Source organism: Paralichthys olivaceus, chromosome 1 (genome assembly GCF_024713975.1).
Source record: "Paralichthys olivaceus isolate ysfri-2021 chromosome 1, ASM2471397v2, whole genome shotgun sequence".
Taxonomy (NCBI): domain Eukaryota; kingdom Metazoa; phylum Chordata; class Actinopteri; order Pleuronectiformes; family Paralichthyidae; genus Paralichthys; species Paralichthys olivaceus.
Window position 1 is genome coordinate 13,329,808 of NC_091093.1, and position 17,975 is coordinate 13,347,782.

The 17,975-nt window shown below is 41.4% G+C and overlaps 1 protein-coding gene across 8 annotated transcripts in view; it reads left to right on the forward strand.

Moving 5' to 3' along the window:
* Positions 1 to 17,975, forward strand: part of esrrga (estrogen-related receptor gamma a) — a 135,454-nt gene that overhangs the window by 68,938 nt on the left and 48,541 nt on the right. For all 8 annotated transcript variants that reach the window (XM_069522142.1, XM_069522116.1, XM_069522147.1 and 5 more), the window contains 2 exons: positions 2,967 to 3,125; positions 14,679 to 15,103. In XM_069522142.1, coding sequence (XP_069378243.1) covers positions 2,968 to 3,125; positions 14,679 to 15,103 — 583 coding nt within the window. In that variant the 5' untranslated portion in view covers position 2,967. The remainder of the gene's footprint in view (positions 1 to 2,966; positions 3,126 to 14,678; positions 15,104 to 17,975) is intronic.

Below are 17,975 nucleotides of genomic sequence, written 5' to 3' on the forward strand. Positions count from 1 at the left end.
CGTTTTGCATTAGCAAGAATGGCAACTGTCTCATCAATCACAGCATCACCATGTCTCACACACACACACACACACACACACACACACACACACAGACACACACACACACACACACACACACACACACACACACACTGTGTCATGGTCATTCTGTTCACAGATGGGCCAGCAACACATGAGCGAGTCACTGAGCATCAGAAAGACACCCGCGATCTCCATACTTTTACACACACACAGACACACATGCATGCACGAGTGTGTGTGCATGCCTGTGTGTGGGTGTGTGTGTGTGCGCTTTTGCCACTTACATGTACTGACAGGAGCGTGAAATAGGTAGAATCACAAAGGTTAATACTCTTCTCCTTTATTCTCTCCATTTACTTTGTAAGCATACATAAATATTTATGACCTGAGCTATTTATTTTATGTGTTAGTGCTTTAATGGTTTTGAATAGTAAGAATGAAAGGTACCTTAAAATAATCTGAATCTTTTTTTGTCGAGACAAATGTTTAATTTGTTAAATACGCAGGTTAATTTTGTTGGTATTTAAAACTGTGATAGCGGCCTGCACATACTTTTTCTTTCGTAACATTTTCATGTATTGAACAGAAAAACTTAATGCCTGATTTAAAAGATTGTCAGATGGTTTTAAGATGTAGTTTAGCCGAAATTTAATCTCCTGGAAAGAATAAAAAGATGAAAAAATATCCGATTACCTTGCCATAAGGTATGAAGCAATAAAAGAGAATCTCTCTGTAATCCCCAACAGTTTTAGTGTCTGCTTCAATGCAAGCGGCAGACTAGAGGTGATTTCTGAACAAATCCAAAAGCCTTTGCCGTTTAGTTATGTCAGAACTCTGTTAAGCATAAAATGATTTTAACTTCGGCTTATCTTCATAAAAGAAGTTACTTTAGCTCACGTGTATGTGGGAACGAAGTGAGGGGGAATCGAACGAAGAGCATCACTTTCACATGGAACTGGATGCCCCTCCGTCCAGTGTGACACCAGGACACTCCCCAATAAAAAAGCAGTATTAAGTGTTGCCTGTCTATATAGCATTGTGTCACCGCAACCAAAGCCAATAAGTGTCTGAAGCAGCAGCAGCAGCAGCAAGATATCGATTCCTCTTATTCACCAGAGTGGAACTAAAACCTACATCGTACACACCCTGGCCCTCCACCTCTCACTGAGCCAGCCCAGCTCCGAGGACAGAGAGACGGCTGTCACACCACTGATTAGTCTGTCTACCTGTATGTCCACCAGAGCCCATCCTTAGCAGGAACCCACAGTGAGACAGCATCACACACACACACACACACACACACACACACACACACAAGTCTGCGTTGTATGTTTGTGTGTTAAACACACCGATCAGCTTGTGACACATACCAACATCCGTCTGTGTTTACTGATACTCTAGGCCTGAGACAACACACACACATAAATGCTGTAATAACGGTAAAAACTTCCAATCCAAAATGAAGTAGCACAAACAATTATTTTAGTTTTTTATTTCAGTTTTCTTGGGTTTACGTGTCTGCATTTTCTTTTCTTTAAGAATTTAGTAGACCTTTGTTTGCAAAATTTCAACATTAAATATAAATATTAAATGATATTTACTTTTTTCTTTGGCCCATTCTACAGCAAGCAGGTATAATTGTTTTAACTTCTCTGTCACTGCGCAAAAAAAACATATAAATGCTCAGAATGCAAAGCACAGAGATGCGTCAAGCATCGACAGCAGGCGTCTGTTATACATTTTAAATACTTGAGAAGAATCACTTGTGCTCTGACATCTGTTCCACTCTCTGAATTGGTTTCTATGTTTTGTCTGCCGGTTGGAAAAGCGCTTTTCTTCCCACCTGCCCAGCTTCGTTCTCTCCTGTTGGTTTGGTTTAAATGTGGGCCGCCCAGCCAGTGTTATTACAAACCCTTTCTTCCCCCCTCCTCCTCCTTGACGTCAACTATCGCTGCTGTCCCGTTTTTCATTCACTCCATGTTGTTTAATTCATTATTTTTTGTAGTGAACTATTTTGATTCCGTTGCCCCATGGTGACCTTATCACTCCGGCAACAGCTCTTCCCCTGACGACAGCGCAGGGTTTTGATTGACGGATAGCGGTCCCTCCTCCGGAGCTTTTACGTTTATATTCCTTCAGTCTCTGAAAAGCCATTCCAAGGCTGAAACTGGTAAAACTCTTCTGACGTTAAACACAGCCGAGGGTTGCTGAAATTATACGGCTGACGCATCAGTCGGTGCGTGTGGGTGCAGACAGATGTGTTTGATGGAGATTTGTTTCCACATTCCAAAGCAAAAGTCTCATGCACTGGTTTTCAAGTTACAACTTGGCAGTGCTCTTAGCATGTCGGTGTATATTTCTATAAACTTTGAACTTATTGTTTTTTTTGTTTTTGACTCAGGGGTGCTGCTAGGAATTTGTGGCCCAATAAAGGATTTAATATCAGGCCCACCACTCAATAATAATAACGTTGTTCATTATGTTCTATAAGGGCCCCCTATCAGTGCAGGGCCCTTGGAATTGTCTTAACTTTAGTCTCTTTGATAAATGTAATACAGGTGTACAGTAAAAATGAGTTTGTGTGAATGTGTGCATGTGTTGTGTCCATTGTTGTTCATTCTCATCGAGAATTTTCCATCTCAACATTTGGAAAATTAACTTTTTTGCCATCTAACTGTGTTTTCTATTTAAACAGGAAACTAGATTCTAGTACTAAGTGATTACTTAATTTAAGTGTTTAAAGCTATGTTACATTATTTGCTCTGTTTATTGTTAATCCAGAATTAATGTTTCTTTTATTGTGTTTACGTTTTTTTCTAAAATCAAAGCCTTCTTGATTTCGGGAAAAGTAAAGTAGCATTAGAAAAAGCCATGTTTCAGCTGCTTTCCACTTGCCGTCTTTTCACCACCATTCCTCCTTTTCTCCCCCCCCCCACCCACAGAATGAACTTATCGAAGGGGCCATTGGTGAACAGCAGCAGTGAAGATATCTCCAAGTCAACTTTCGGTAAATGCGGCGCTGGCGCCTGGAGGATGCACCAGAGCTACGATCCAGTGGAGGTCAACCACATGAGAGACGCACATGCCCTCTACAACCCCAGGTAAGACAGAATGACAGAGAGGACTGAAGATATAAATAAAGAAACAGAGGGAGAGCGAGTGAAACCATAAAAGAAAAAGAATCTATGAATCTGCTCAATTTTACACAGAAGCCTGATATGACCTCTATAAAGCTCAGATGAAAGAGAAAAGAACAGGGAAGCACTTTGAGACATCAGTGTTTAACGTCGTCAGTGTGTTTGAGACAAGGTGCTGTGGGGGGTAACCTGTTTCCATCATCTATTCAAACATGAGGGGATGTGTGTGTATCATTTCTTTATTTTCATTCATTTACTTCATGACTCAGATCATAATGTCTCTCCTTTTTTCGGCTTTATTTTCAAACTTGGACATTTTATTCGATCAGCCTTTTAAAAAAGCTGCTCTTTTTCCATGTCACAATTTGACATATTCCAGAATATCCCCTTTAAAACTACTTCCATGAATAAAACAGATTCAGTCATCTGCATTTTCCTTTATTTTTAGATTCGTTCATATGACTGTTTTTGAGAGACAAACTCTTAACATTCCGCTCAATCAATCATTTTTGATGTTTAAACATCGAGGAGGTTGTCCGTGTCTATTCACATTTTGAAAAACATTTGCTAAAAAGAAGAAAAACGAAGTAGTGTTAAAGCAAGAAGAGATTTCTTTTTATTGTTTTTTTACTCTCAACTTGGCTCAAGGACACTTAAGTATAGTGCAAATGCGCTGCAGCACAGAGGCTTTTAAATCTAATCATTTTGTTGAAGGACAGTCACTTTTACCATTAAATGTAATTCCCCCATGCATCTGCATGTACAATAAAACCTGAGTGTGACACGCTGAAATGTTCCATCAAATCTCTGCAGTGGAAACCAGTTAGAGGTCTGTGTGTTTGGGGCCAATGAGAAGTCAGGACTGCTGTGGTCCATCTTTAGAACCTGAACTGTAAATATACAGCTTGTATGAAACACGAGGGCATGAGGGTGGTTGGTGCTCTGTGTTTGTATTTCAACATACATTTTCCTCTGTGTGACCTCACACTGCTCACATAGATTTTCCAAAGCTTTATCTATTTATTGATCTTTTCAGGAATCATCTTTACATTCTTGTTCATTTTTCTTGTTTGCAACCAAACAGCATAATGCTGCCTGACCTCACTGGCTGGCATGATTATCTTAATGAACATTATATTACTGTTGTTGTAGCTGTATTATTGTCCAGCCTACTAGAACACACTATTGATTAGTGCATTGTTAGGCTTTTGCAAAGCCCTTTAATTTTAAGTGTGTATGTTTGTCTGTGTGTGTGTGTGTGTGTGTCTCTGTGTGTGTGTGTGCTGTAGACTAGGAAGTCTTAGTCCAATAGGATTTCAGGGTTAGTCTGGGTCAAGCCAATTAGAGGTCTGGCAAGCCATTCTCACGCAGACTTTCAGCCAATCACCAGTGGAGTGTTACTAGTACTGTGTGTGTGTGTGTGTGTGTGTGTGTGTTGGCAGATAGGGAGGTCTGGTGATGAGAAGTGTAAAGGTTTGCCAGGGGCTAGGGAGTCACGCCATGGCTTGAAGTCGCAAACTACATTCACACACTCAGATGGACACACACACAGCACACTGAATTGGGAGAACATGATTTGGCCCTGCAATGGTTCAAGGTTTGGACCAAATCAAACAAACTACAGTTGATATTTTAATTATGAATTCGTTGGCCAGAACGATGCCAAGCCTCAGATGTAAGACGACAATATTTCCCCAGTTGGCAGATCATATTAACAATATCCGCACAAGTTCACAACCTCAAAAGCCCTCATCATTCACAATTCATCTTAAAGACTATGCTCATAGTAGGTCTTCTACGCAGCCTTGATTTATCATAATAAGAAAAGCAAAGACACTTACAGCTCTGTTCTATTCAATAGTCACAGTGAGACAGTGACCCAATGTGTTCATCACCAGGACCCTGAAACTGAAGCAGTTTGAAGAACACTTGATATGAGTTGTTTTATGTAAAATAATACATGTCCTTTTAAGAATAGAAAAATGATTGCATCTGTAAATACTTTTATCTTTCATTCAACTAAATACCTTTGTTTATAAATACCCTCTACTCACCCTCTCTCACACAGAAAAACAAGCTCATCTTATTCACAATCATGTAGTAAAAGATCACATGAAGAGACACAAACTTTAAGTCACACAACTTACATTGACTGCTGTACGCACGCACGCACACACACACACACACACACACACACACACACAGACCTGATTAATCTTTAAGGCTTAGAAAACTCTGGATTCTACTTTCACAGTATATATATTTGTAGACAATTTTCTTTTCAAAAGTTTCAAAACGGATGTAAGTTATTGAGACTGGCATTTCCTCTTCATAACACAAAACTGATAAATAAATTTAACCTTTAATAGTTTTCAAATGAAATAAGCTGAAAAACTTGAAGCCTTTTGTCAAATGAAAACTTCTAAAGAAATTCCTAATTTGTTTTTGGAGATCTGCAGTTTTCATTGGACAGCAACAATATTATTCCTCTTTTTATTTAGGCCATCAAACCAATGTGATTAATGTCAGGCAGCCAGGGTGCGCTTGAATGCGTGCACACACACACACACACACACACTCACACTCACACACACTTTGCTGTAAACTGAGCCCAATGTAATCATAATGATAAAGCAGATTGCCTTAACACACAGATGGGCCTCCCAACAGCTCTGTATGTATGTGTGTGTGTGTGTGTGGTGTGTGTGTGCGCGTGCGAGTGTGTAAGTGTGGACAACGCTGATTGGATTGCAGATTTATAGAAGAGGATTACTGCGGGAGCAGAGAGGGAGAGCGAGAGAGAGAAAGAGAGGGGGAGAGAGAGGGCTTCAGACACTCACCTCTCATTAACTCCCACCCCCTTAACCTCATCTCAACTTATTCTCAGTCATGGACAAACACAAACATACACTGTGAAGACCCAGTGTTGACACAGTGCCCTATTTTTTCCCATGCAAACTCCAATTAAAATCACTTTTGGATTTTATCTTTAAAATGCTGAAGGAGAATTTAAAACATCATTTGCAATTAGTTTTAAACATGATCAGTTTTTTGCAAAGGAGAATCTGAAAGCATATAGAAGCAATGTTGGAAATATAAACAGTAATGAAGAGACACTTAATGACAAATGAGTACATTGAAATAGAACTAAATTACTTAAAAACAAACTATTCTGGTTGTCTCTGGTGAAGGAGACTAGAAAATAAAGAGGAATATTTTTATAAACTGTCCAAATATAGAAAATTAAATAGAGACATTCATATGGACACTATAGTTTAAAAATGGGGGGAGATGGAAAACGAGACAGAAAGAAAAGCAGGCAAGACCAGAAAGAGACAGAGAGACGGACAGAGAGAGACGGAGACAGTGGGCACTCCAGCAAACCTGATTATGACTGGATGTGAATTAGATTCCCTAACAGATGGTCCAGGAGCGAGGCTGTAAGGTGCATCAGCCAGCAGTGAGGGGAGGACGAGGGGGGAGGAGGAGGAGTGGAGGGGAGTGAGAGGGAAGATCAGGCGGGGGGGACGGTGTCAACAGCAGCTATAGTGACATTAATACAGATCAATTCAGTTCAAAACCTGCTCTAGTAAAATGTTTATGTGAGACTACTCTCAAATTATATTTTTCATACAATCAGGGATAAATATTTTATTTTGGGACATAATCCATTCATTTATTTCCACACCTGTAATAAAACGTAGTCATAGTAAAAGTAATGAACTCGCTGAATCTCGTCAGAGTAATTCACAGGACGTTCAGTATGAGCTTCCTTTCGCTGAATGTGTATTTACAGAATATTGACTAAGAAAGTGAGCAGTGAACTGAGCCATGCTGAGGATCTTTCATATTTTTTTCTCAATTTATACAGATGCTGTGTGTTATTATACAAACTCAGGCTCTGCTTCTCTCCCCCTCCCTGTGATGGATAGGTGTAAATCATCCCAATCCTGTAGTGACAGCCCAATTTCCCCAAATCTGATCTGCTTAAAGAATGCAGCTTTGACGCTCGACTCACTTGTGTCTCCTCCTCTCCTCCTTGTCTCCTCACCTCTCTTCTCCTCTCCTCTCCTCCTTGTCTCCTCTCCTCTCCTCTCCTCTCCTCTCCTCTCCTCTCCTCCTTGTCTCCTTGCCTCTCCTCCTCTCATCTCTCCTCTCCTCCTCCTCCTCGCCTCGACTTTCCTCTCCTAGAATATACTCCTCATCTCTCTCCTCTCCTCTCCTCCACTTTAAACCCCAGTATACTTCATTCACACTCTCTTTCTCTTTCTGTCTCTTCTTGCCCTCTCTTTCCCCCATTCCCTCCTCGTCTGTTTCCCTCTCCCTCCCCTCTCTCTCCCTCTTCCTCCTGTGTCACATCTGAAAGCCCTGTCATATTTACTAGAGTGGAAATCCTCTTTCACCATCTGCTTAATAAAATGTGTTTTTAATCTGATGGGGGATATTTTGTTTTTTGAACACTTTTTTTATGATTGTAGTTCTGTGCAATTTCATTTGATACAGCACCTTGCCGAGGTTTGTATCTGTCTGAATATGGGAGAGAGAGAGAGATAGAGAAAGAGAGCTGTACATCTCACTGTACACGAATGGCTGGATGTGTACATGTGTGTGTGTATGTGAGAGAGAGCGAATGAGTGTGTGTCAGCCTTAACGCCAAGTGTCGGTAAGTGTTTGGAAGGACTGTTGCACCCCTAACGCTCAGCGATAACACTGCTAATCCACACCTACACACACAGAAAAAGAAACCAACACTAACCTTGATCAATGACCTTTCCTTTATAAAGGAGCCACCCTACAATTTATATCCTTTATTCCCCTGCACAAACATTTTCCACCAATACCTGAATGAACAGGGTGAGTGTGTCAGTTTATTGTGCACATCGATTAAACAAATTAAATTCTAATTAATAAATTGATCATTATGTATTTTCATTAAAAGAAAGATTAGTTATTCCTCTTTTGCCACATGCACCTTGTTCCCCCACAGAAGGTTTACCTAACAAGAGGATGCATTCAGTACTAATTTCATTGATTTCCACTCTTCAGCCTTTCCAGTAAAAGGCTGGAGGTCACTACAAGTACATAGTATGCAATTTAGTCTGCCAAGTCCCAAAATAGAACAAAATTATACACCCATTTTGTAGTCATCTGTGTATTTGATTATTTATCATGTACATTTCATAAAAAAATAATGATTTAATCTAATTAAGAGACAGTTTGTGTTAAGTGTAATCTCAGCGCACTGGATGGAGTTGAGCTGTTTCAGAGGTTTGAAGCACTATTCTTACAGTAGACAACCACCCTTATAAACACAATGACACACAGCAGATAAAAGAGACAGAGAGAGAGGGAGAGAGAGACAAAGAGAAAGGTGAGGAGAGAGAGAGACATGGTGACAAAGATAGTGGCTGGCAGCAACACACTTATCAGCTACTGCTCCACAAGAAAATGACCTAAATCATCAAGATTCCCATCTGACACACACACACACGCATATACACAGTGTTAGCGCTGCCCTTCCTTACCTTTTTTTCCCTGAGCAAGCTCACCCTCTTCATATCTCTTTCACCTAAATGCTGCACCTACTCCACCGACGTCAGACTCTCAAATCGAAATCATCTCTCACACTGACACAAAAAGAAATTCCTTCAAATGCTGGAATGGAAGAAGAAAACTTGCAAAAAGAAAACATACAACAACAGTATTATGTGACGACGAAGGAACATGAATTGCATTGATATCACCAGTCCCAACATGATATTCACAAATTGAAGTCTGCAGTTTGGAAAGCACATTCTGTTATTCCTAATCAATAGTGTTTTGGCAGAGGCTGTCCTGTGTATCCTGCCCCCTACAGTATATACATTCACATCAAGAGTGTGTGTGTGTGTGTGTGTGTGTGTGTGTGTGTGTGTGTGTGTGTGTGTGTGTGTGTGTGTGTGTGTGTGTGTTAATACAGCTTCTTTGTGAGGACCAGTTTAGCCTATGGAGTGAGGACCCTTTAATGGACTGTTTGGGGGTTAAGACTTGGTTTTAGGTTAGAATTAGGTTTAGGTTCGGTTAAGGGCTAGGCTCAGACATTTAGTTTGGATGGTTAGGGTAAGGGGCTGGGGAATGCAGGAAAATCTTCCCTGATTCATTTCGTAGATGTGCGTTTGTGTAGTGAATGTGAAAAGTTTTGATCAGAACATTTTTTTGTCACATTAAGGTTCAACCAGAAAAAGTGTTTAACAACACTATCATACACACACACACACACACTGAGGAAATATAGACACACACTCACACACACGTCCTCTCCTCTGCTGGTCTATACAGCCCAACAGCCCATTGGGCAGAATGTGTTTTAGACATTATCACATTGATTGTATGTAATCAGGGGTTTATTCTGCAGCCAATGAAGTGAATTACAGGTTTCCTGCCCGACTAACACTGTAACAATTGATCTGCTCCCTGCAGTTTGTGTGTCTGTGTGTGTATGAGTGGGGGGTAAGGTGGTGTAGATGTCAAGAAATGGAGAGAAGCAATGATGGAGTGTGTGTGTGTGAGAAGTAGAAATGACAGAGAGAGAAAGAGAGAGAGAGCGAATGAGACCCAAAGAGAGACGGAAGAAGAGGGCAAGCGAGAGCTCAGTGGGAGGGAGAGTGGTTTAGATTGACTGTCGCTGCATGAGTTTTTATTTTCTATTTTATTTATTTTTGTCCCTGAAAACAACTGTAATCATCTGCACACTGCAGATACACACATACACACACACACACACAAACCTGGGCCCACACAACAACACACAGATTACCTTTTCAATCCTTTGCACTGTTACTCTGTTTCTCTATCTATGAACTACACGTACACACACACACACACACACACACACACACACACACAACAGTGCACATGTAGAAATGGCAAAATATTGTACAAAACGTTTTTTTTGTATGCATTTGTGTACAATCACTTTCACGTTTCATACTAACAAGCTGACATGCAGTTGAACAACCCTCCACACACAGAGGAGCATTGAGACAAGAGACAAAACAATAAACAGTGTGAGGTGAGAATTGAAAAAGTAATTCAGTCTATTGACGAAATCATTTGCTTCAATTGATGATGGAAATATAAACACACTTCACTCCTTTCCTTAATTCAATATATTTTCTTTCCTGTCCTCCTCCATCCATCCATCCATCCATCCTTCCCTCACTTCCCCCCTCCATCCCAAAGCATTGCAGGTATCATCTAGATAGAATTGTGTTAGCTTTTCTCTCTCTTCCTTTTTTTTTTCTTTTTGCTTATTGGACTGTGTGTTCTTATCAGCATCGAGAGCACAATGCTTGGTGTGATGGAAAGGTATTAGCCAACCCATGGCAGCTACATTGTCAGCACTTCTCTCTTCTTCCTCTGTCCCTTCTGCCACCTCTTCTCTTTCCTCTCTGCTTTTTCCTCCTCCATCTCTCTCCTCTTTTTGTTCTCCACTCATTTCTATTGCTTTTTCAGTAGGAATTTGGTTTGGAAAATATTGTCAGGACAATGTTCATTTCTCTACACCCACAGACGCAGAACATTTTTTTAAGGTGGAGTAAATGGTCTGTATCTACATAGAGCTTTTCTAGTCTTGTAGACCTCTCACAGCTCTCAGTACAGTTTTTGCCATTCACCTATTCACGCGCACATTGTTCGTGCATGTACATGAAGCACTTTATTACACATCACTCACACACTTCCGGCCATTTGGGTTTCAGTGTCTTAAGGCAGTTTACATGCTAAATGTGGAGACTGGGTTTGGACCGCCAACCTTTTGGTTTGTGGACGGCCATCTCTACCTCCTGAACAGCCTTCAAATGCAGTTTCCTCTCTCCTCTCCTCTCCTCTCCTCTCCTCTCCTCTCCTCTCCTCTCCTCTCCTCTCCTCCTCTCTGAGTTGTTTGAGGATCAGTTTGTCTTTACTGCTGGCATCTAAAGCGAGGCAGTCATACAAAGATTGTATATAATGAAAGAGTGCAAGTGCACACAGAAACACAGGCTGAAGGAGTGCAGGGTGAAACAGCAGAGAGACGCAGAGCGAGGCAGAGAGTATGTTGCTCTAATACGATGATTGTATGTTTGTCCCTGACAGTTGTCAGGGCACTGCATCAGCCCACCGCTCTAATGACAGCTTGTCATACCAAAGTGCCCACCTTCCTTCAAAACACACAGAAAAAACACTTCTTTCTTTTTCTTTATTTCTTTCTCTCTCTCGTGTCATTTTATTCTTTCTGTTGCTCTCTCTCTCTCTCCCTCTATGCCTCAATGTGTTTATCTCTCTTCCATGAGTAACTGTGGTTTTCTTCAAGATGTGAGAAGTAAAAAAAAGAAATGGGTACGAAGAGAAAGAGAAAATGACAGGGATCGAGCTGGAAATGGAGACAAGGGAAGGTGGTAATCTTTCTGTGTGTGTGTGTCCTCCCTCATTCAGAGGCAGGTAAATAGACCTGCTGAATATTTGACATCTGCAGGAACTAAACCGAAACTTTTGTCCTCTTGCTTTGACTGTTTTGTGAAACAGTCTCATATCGGCAGTCGTTGATGTTAACAAAACTAAATACAACTGAAAAATAGAATAATGTTAACCTGAGAAAAAAATTATTTTGAATGAACGTGTCCATCAATTAGCTGTCTTTAAGAAATTCAACTAAATAAAATGCTTTTTCATGATATCTAAAAAAATGAATTTGTTGATGTAGTGACAGAGAAGTTACACTCCTTGCAGTGATGCCGTTAAAAAAGCTAAATTCTTCTTATCTGCAATTTGATGGTCATATAATGATTCTCTTCTGCTGGAGTGCATCAGAATGTTCAAAATGGCAGGAGGAGAATAACATTCAAAACCGCTTTTCTATAACAGAATTAAGCAAAACAGCTAATCCTTAAATCTGATTACCGTTACTCATCTCATAACACAGTGCTCACGTCTTTGTGAATACAGAAAAAGAGAAAGAAATGCACTCAAGTCTTTTCCCTCTTTATATAAATCTCCTGAAAACACCCGAAAACATAAAGAATTGATAAAAAAGTGAGACCCACCCCCTTCCCTCTCTCTCTCCTCACTCATCTGAAGAGCAGACAGGCACAATAAGACTGCTCTTTCAGCACTGAGCCGTCGCTACATAGCTCCATAATTATACTGATAACATACATACATAAATGCATTCAACCCCTCGCTCGGCACGGCGTACTGGCTGTGATTTCTTAATCTTCTTTCCTCTACTCCTCTACTCTGCACGCATGTCTTCTTTTTTCTCTTTATTCCTCCCCGTTCGACTGCCATTATTTTTCATTTATAAGCAGAGTGAGAAAGAAAGAGAGAGAGAGCGCACAGAGAGAAAGATGATAGAGGAAGAGAAAGTGTGAGACGGAGCAAAGAGGAGAAATAGAAAAGAAGAGGGGAAGAGAGATAGATGAGAATTTGAGAGAGAGAGAGGGAAGGGGGGGAAGCACCTGAGATCTTTTGGCACTTAAACTCTTTCACTTAATGGCACTCAGAGGGATTGACGGTGGAAGGGAGGGGGCAGGAAAGAGCATAAAGAGTGAAAAAGGAGAGATTAAATCATCACCATCACATCATCTACTTAAATGGGTCTGCTCTCTTTTTCTGTCACCACCGTGTTTTCTCTCCGTCTCCGAGAACACAGCAAACCCTGAACAATCTCTCATCGTCCCATCACTCTCTCCCACATTTACATTTAGTTCTTCCTCAACACCTTTCATGTTTCTGTCTGTATCCCTCCATCACTTCTCTCTTGATTTGTGTCCACACCTTTATCACTGTCCCGCTCATTCCAAACTGAAGGCTCACCATAGCATCAGATAAATGGATTTATACACATTGGTGGATACCACAAAGCCAGGATTAATAAGAGGGGGGAGAAGGGATGAATGGAATAAAATAAATGATGAAAAGGGGGGAAAGGCCAAAGTAATGTACATCATAAATGTCACATTGCTTTTTGAAAGAAAATTTGATGAAAAAGAAAGGAGTGAATTTTAGGTAAAGGAGCTCAGCCTCACGTAGCCTCACCTCCTCATTGGCCAAAACAAACTGCTTTGTCTCAATTTCCTGCACATCAAAAACATAAAACCTCTGCTGCACAATAAAAACCGTACAAGCAGATCTAAACCTGCTGCCTGTAATTTTACTATCATCAGTCATTGACTGTCCCTCGCTGTGGCTGCCTGTCTGCCTACCTGTTTTCCTGTCCGTATCCATTCCACATACCCCCACCCTCCCTTCGCCCGACAGCCTCTCCATTCCCCGTCAGGGCGCTGTCTGTGTTTTATGGGTCCCTGTAGAACAGGGATCTTTTACAGGCCGACTGGACTTTAGAAGCCCCTCGTTTAGCAGCATCCTGCCTTAATTAAAAACCCCTTTTGTGCTCTCTGCTTTTAACAATGAAAAGGGAGAGAAGGCACGGAGGAGGGCAGGGTTAGAGGGATAGAGAGTGGTAATGCAAAAAGGAAAGAGAAAGAGAGAGATGATGGTGAATGGGAGGTGATAGGAAGACAGGCAGATAGATAGTAAGGTAGACAAAGGGAGGGATGGAGAGATACGGACAGAGAAAAGATAGCTGTTAATTACAACTGCCATTAACAAGACACTAGTGAGGCTCCTGAGGGAGAGGAAGACAGTTAAGGATAGACGGAGGAAGGAATGGGAAGGAGAGAGGGAGGAAAGAGGGGAAGCAGGGTAGAGAAAAGGAGAGTCAGCAGAGAAGAACAAGAGAGGAGGAGAGGAGTAGCCCTGCACAGATTAGCAGAGATTTACTATTTTTAAATACAGTTGTGTATTTTGTGATTTCACCTAACTTGTTAGACCTCAACGCTTGAAAACTGCATGAGCATGTGTGTGTGTGTGTGTTTATGTGTGTGTGTGTGTGTGTGCCTGAGAGGCTGTCTGTGGGATGATTGAGCAGCAGAGAGCCTGCTTACTGATTACCTTCATGTAGAACAAACTGCTATTGACTGGAGAGTGACGGATGACCATCGGCCCTAGAGCGAGCGTGTGTGTGTGTGTATGTGTGTGTTTGTGTGACTGTGCTGCTCTGGATGTTTCTCTGCTGCTGCTCTCTCGTACAGGCAGTTTCCCTAATGAACCGAAATCCATTTATTTTTCTTATTTAAGTCTCTTACTCTCTTTTTATTACCTCCCCTTTTCTTTTTCTCTTTGCACATCTCTCTCTCTCTCATTTCTCTTAGAATGCAGAATACCAAATGTGACGGATGGATTGTGTGTACATGTGTGCGTGTGTCATTTATTGGCTTACTGGGCTCTGTGAAGAAATACAAATCCATCATAGAAAGTGACAGTGAGGAAATACGAAAAAATGATTGCTATGATTCGACTTTCAAAGAATGCATTTTTGTTGAACATCGCCTAAACTGTAACCTTTTCTCTTCGATCTCTTTCCTCAAACTCTTCCCTCTCCTTGTTTTCTCCCTTTTCTTTATAAATATCCTGTAACATTTTCTTGTCTCACTCCCTCAGGCTTCTCTGCAGAATGTCCAGTAAGGAGCGGCACCTTGAGTCCAACTGTCCGTCCTCTTATATAAAGACTGAGCCCTCTAGTCCTGCCTCCCTGACTGACAGTCTAAACCATCACTCCCCTGGCGGCTCCAGTGACGCTTCAGGCTCATATTCGTCCACGATGAACGGTCACCCCAACGGCTTAGACTCCCCGAGCCTCTACGGATCCAACACAGGGCCCCTGGGTCCTGCCGGCGGCCCCGGATCAAAACGTTACGAGGACTGTTCGTCAACAATTGGGGAAGATTCACAGATCAAGTGCGAGTACATGCTGAATTCGATCCCCAAGAGGCTGTGTCTGGTGTGCGGGGACATTGCGTCAGGGTACCACTATGGAGTGGCGTCCTGTGAGGCCTGCAAGGCCTTCTTCAAACGTACCATCCAAGGTTGGCTTCCATTTTGAATTTGTCTAAATTATCTGTTTGTCTCTTCTTGTAACAGCTTCATTGTCAGATGTTTGGTTCAATGTTGTCGTTTGTCTCTAAGTCCTAATTTAGTTTTTTCAAATTGACATAACAGAGAATGGGAGTGTTGAATTTGCACAGGTCTTGAGTGTGTTAAACAAAGTGTTGTTATTATTTTAATTGGGTTTAATCTAAACTTAAACAACGTTATGCATCACAATAAAAACAGACACATTAGATTTGGCTTAGGTCAAGGTCAGGGGTTAAAGGTCAATGTAGCGTGTTGTATATTTAAATGAATTGGCTCCTTAAAAAGGTACAAACTTTTAGAGAACAATTTCACACATCTCACCTAAAAATATAACTTTCCCCCCACACATGCACATACACCTGAGCAACTATACGAGATCCAGGACATACAATAAAAGCCGGAGGCCAGATGTGAACCCAGATTTTTATGTGGCACATGTCTGCTAAGTAAGCCAACAGGACACGCTCCGTTTTAGCTCTCCTTCACCAGTTCTCTTTCTGTCACTCATGCACATACACACACTCATGTAAACCCATCAAATCAGGTTCATGCATATGCACAAACTCGCAGACACGCCCCTGTTTCATCCTCAACCTTGACCTCTTCTTCATCTACAGCAAAGAGTAATTTGCAGTCTGTGTTTGCATTCCCAGATCTGACTGATTATGCTGCACAGGAAGAGTGTTAGCTATAAGCCTGTTGTCTAGGAGATAACGTAGCGTTAGGGGAAGGTCAGATGTCATGCCTAGGTGTCAGGAGTTCAGGTTAGGGGGTAGAGGTAAGACGGGATAGAGCAGTAATCCACATGATGAGAAGAGTAGCAAGAATGAGGCCCAGTAATCCTATGCTTGTCTCTTGTTAGGGTTAGAAGTAGTGCAGGTATTCAAACCATGCTCCCCACATTTTGTTGACCTTCACTTGATGCTACCCTTGTAGAAACAGTGTAGGTCAGTCTTATAGACAACCAATTAGTCCTAAAATAAGCCAGGTAGTCAGCTTGGCTTACTTTTACGTTGTCCAGTGCAACAATTTGTCATCCTAGTTCCAGATTACCTATTTCTATTATAAACCAGGATTAAAGGAGAGGGACTGAGACATTCTATATTCACATCAATCTTTAAAAACAAATTGTTTGGTTGGAATAATTGTGTAGCATATTTAATAAACACACACACACACACACATATAGTGCAGTGCAGATAGGTGTCACCATTGAGAACAATACAACCACACAAACCAAAAAGAGTAGAAACAAACTGAATTTTTTGGGTACCGGCTTGTTCCTCCAGGAGCAAATTGTTTTCCATAGTTTCCCACAGAATGTCTCGTCTTTGCCAACATTCTCTGCAATCTCCATCCAGGAGGCTTCTGGGAATCTCTATTATTCCTCAATAATAAGGCGCATAGAGATGTCTGGAGAGACAGACCTATTCGCAGACTCTTGCCACCAGCTCAATCCATGCTAGATGCGCTGCGCATGTCAAGTTATAATCGTAGAGAGCTGCGCGACTATTTGAAACGATGGAGACATTGTGCGCAAGAACAGGACATTTTCGTCATTGGCAGAATATTCTTTACCAATATTTTGGTGTTCTAAGTATTGTTGGGGCAAAACAATGCATGGTACATAGAATGACTACAGTAGGTATGTTGATCATACAGTGCAACAATGTAGCTTAAGTTTTTAATAGTTCTTGGACAACAATGAAGCTCAATGGCACAAAGGAGTAAGCTGTATCAGGCTTTAGCTACAAAGAACAATGTTTCTCTGGATCAGTTCATTTTGATCTTTCATGGTATTTGTTGACAATTAATAAAATATAGGATATTTAACCCAAATCACTTGTAGGAAATCATGGACTTTTACATTAAGGCCACCAAGGTGTATAGCTGGTCGACAAGCGATAAACATTTGAAGGCTAAGAATTATTTTTAATAGTTAATCAAGCCCATCACTCAGCAGGACGTCCTCTTGTTAGTCAGTCTGTTACTGCAATAATCAAGCTACCAGTCAGTCAGCCAGCCGCCATCGATCCATTGAGTCAGTCAGTCAGTCAGTCATATCAGACAGGATTCATCTATCTGCCTTTCCATCCATCCACCTATCTGTCGCTGCTTTCTTTTGCCTCCGATAAGCAGCTTTCCCAGTAAAGCCCCAGAGAGACAGGGGGGATGTGGGAGGGGGTGGAAGTCTTACATCCACGAGATGGTCACCACTACCTAGAGATGACCTGTATGTGTTTATTATGGGATGAGATCAGGACACGGTGAAATCCTGACAAAGAGATTGGAGCACACCCATACAGAGATAAAAGTAGAGACCTCACTCGCCCGCCCGCTCACACGCACAAACACAGAGGTGCGTTCCCTCACAGACACCAGCACACATGAGCACACACACGTCCTTGTAATCATCCTGTGTATAGGTTTAACCCCTAATTCATGTGCCAGCGCTGCAGCGTGTAATAGTTCACCAATTCCAGATGTCTCATTTCATTTAGAGGGCTTGTTATAGGTTACAAAGGTGAGGACACGGTTAGAGATTAAATACAATAGCCCAGCAAACATATATGATGCCTCTTCAGAGTTTGACCTTGAATAGATTTAAAGCAATGCACTGAACTCTTTCTATATGACTCCCTCATTTTCACCCTATTTGTAATCTTCCTGTCTCCTGCCTTGGACATGTTGCAGATCAGGAAGGCCAGAGTTAGAGGTTATGGGTCAAGACGAGCCACAGGATAGTTGTCACGAAAGGTTGGGAGGATATGCAGCAGTTTTTTTTAGGCTGAACATTGGGCTATACTGTAAACAAGCTAAAAA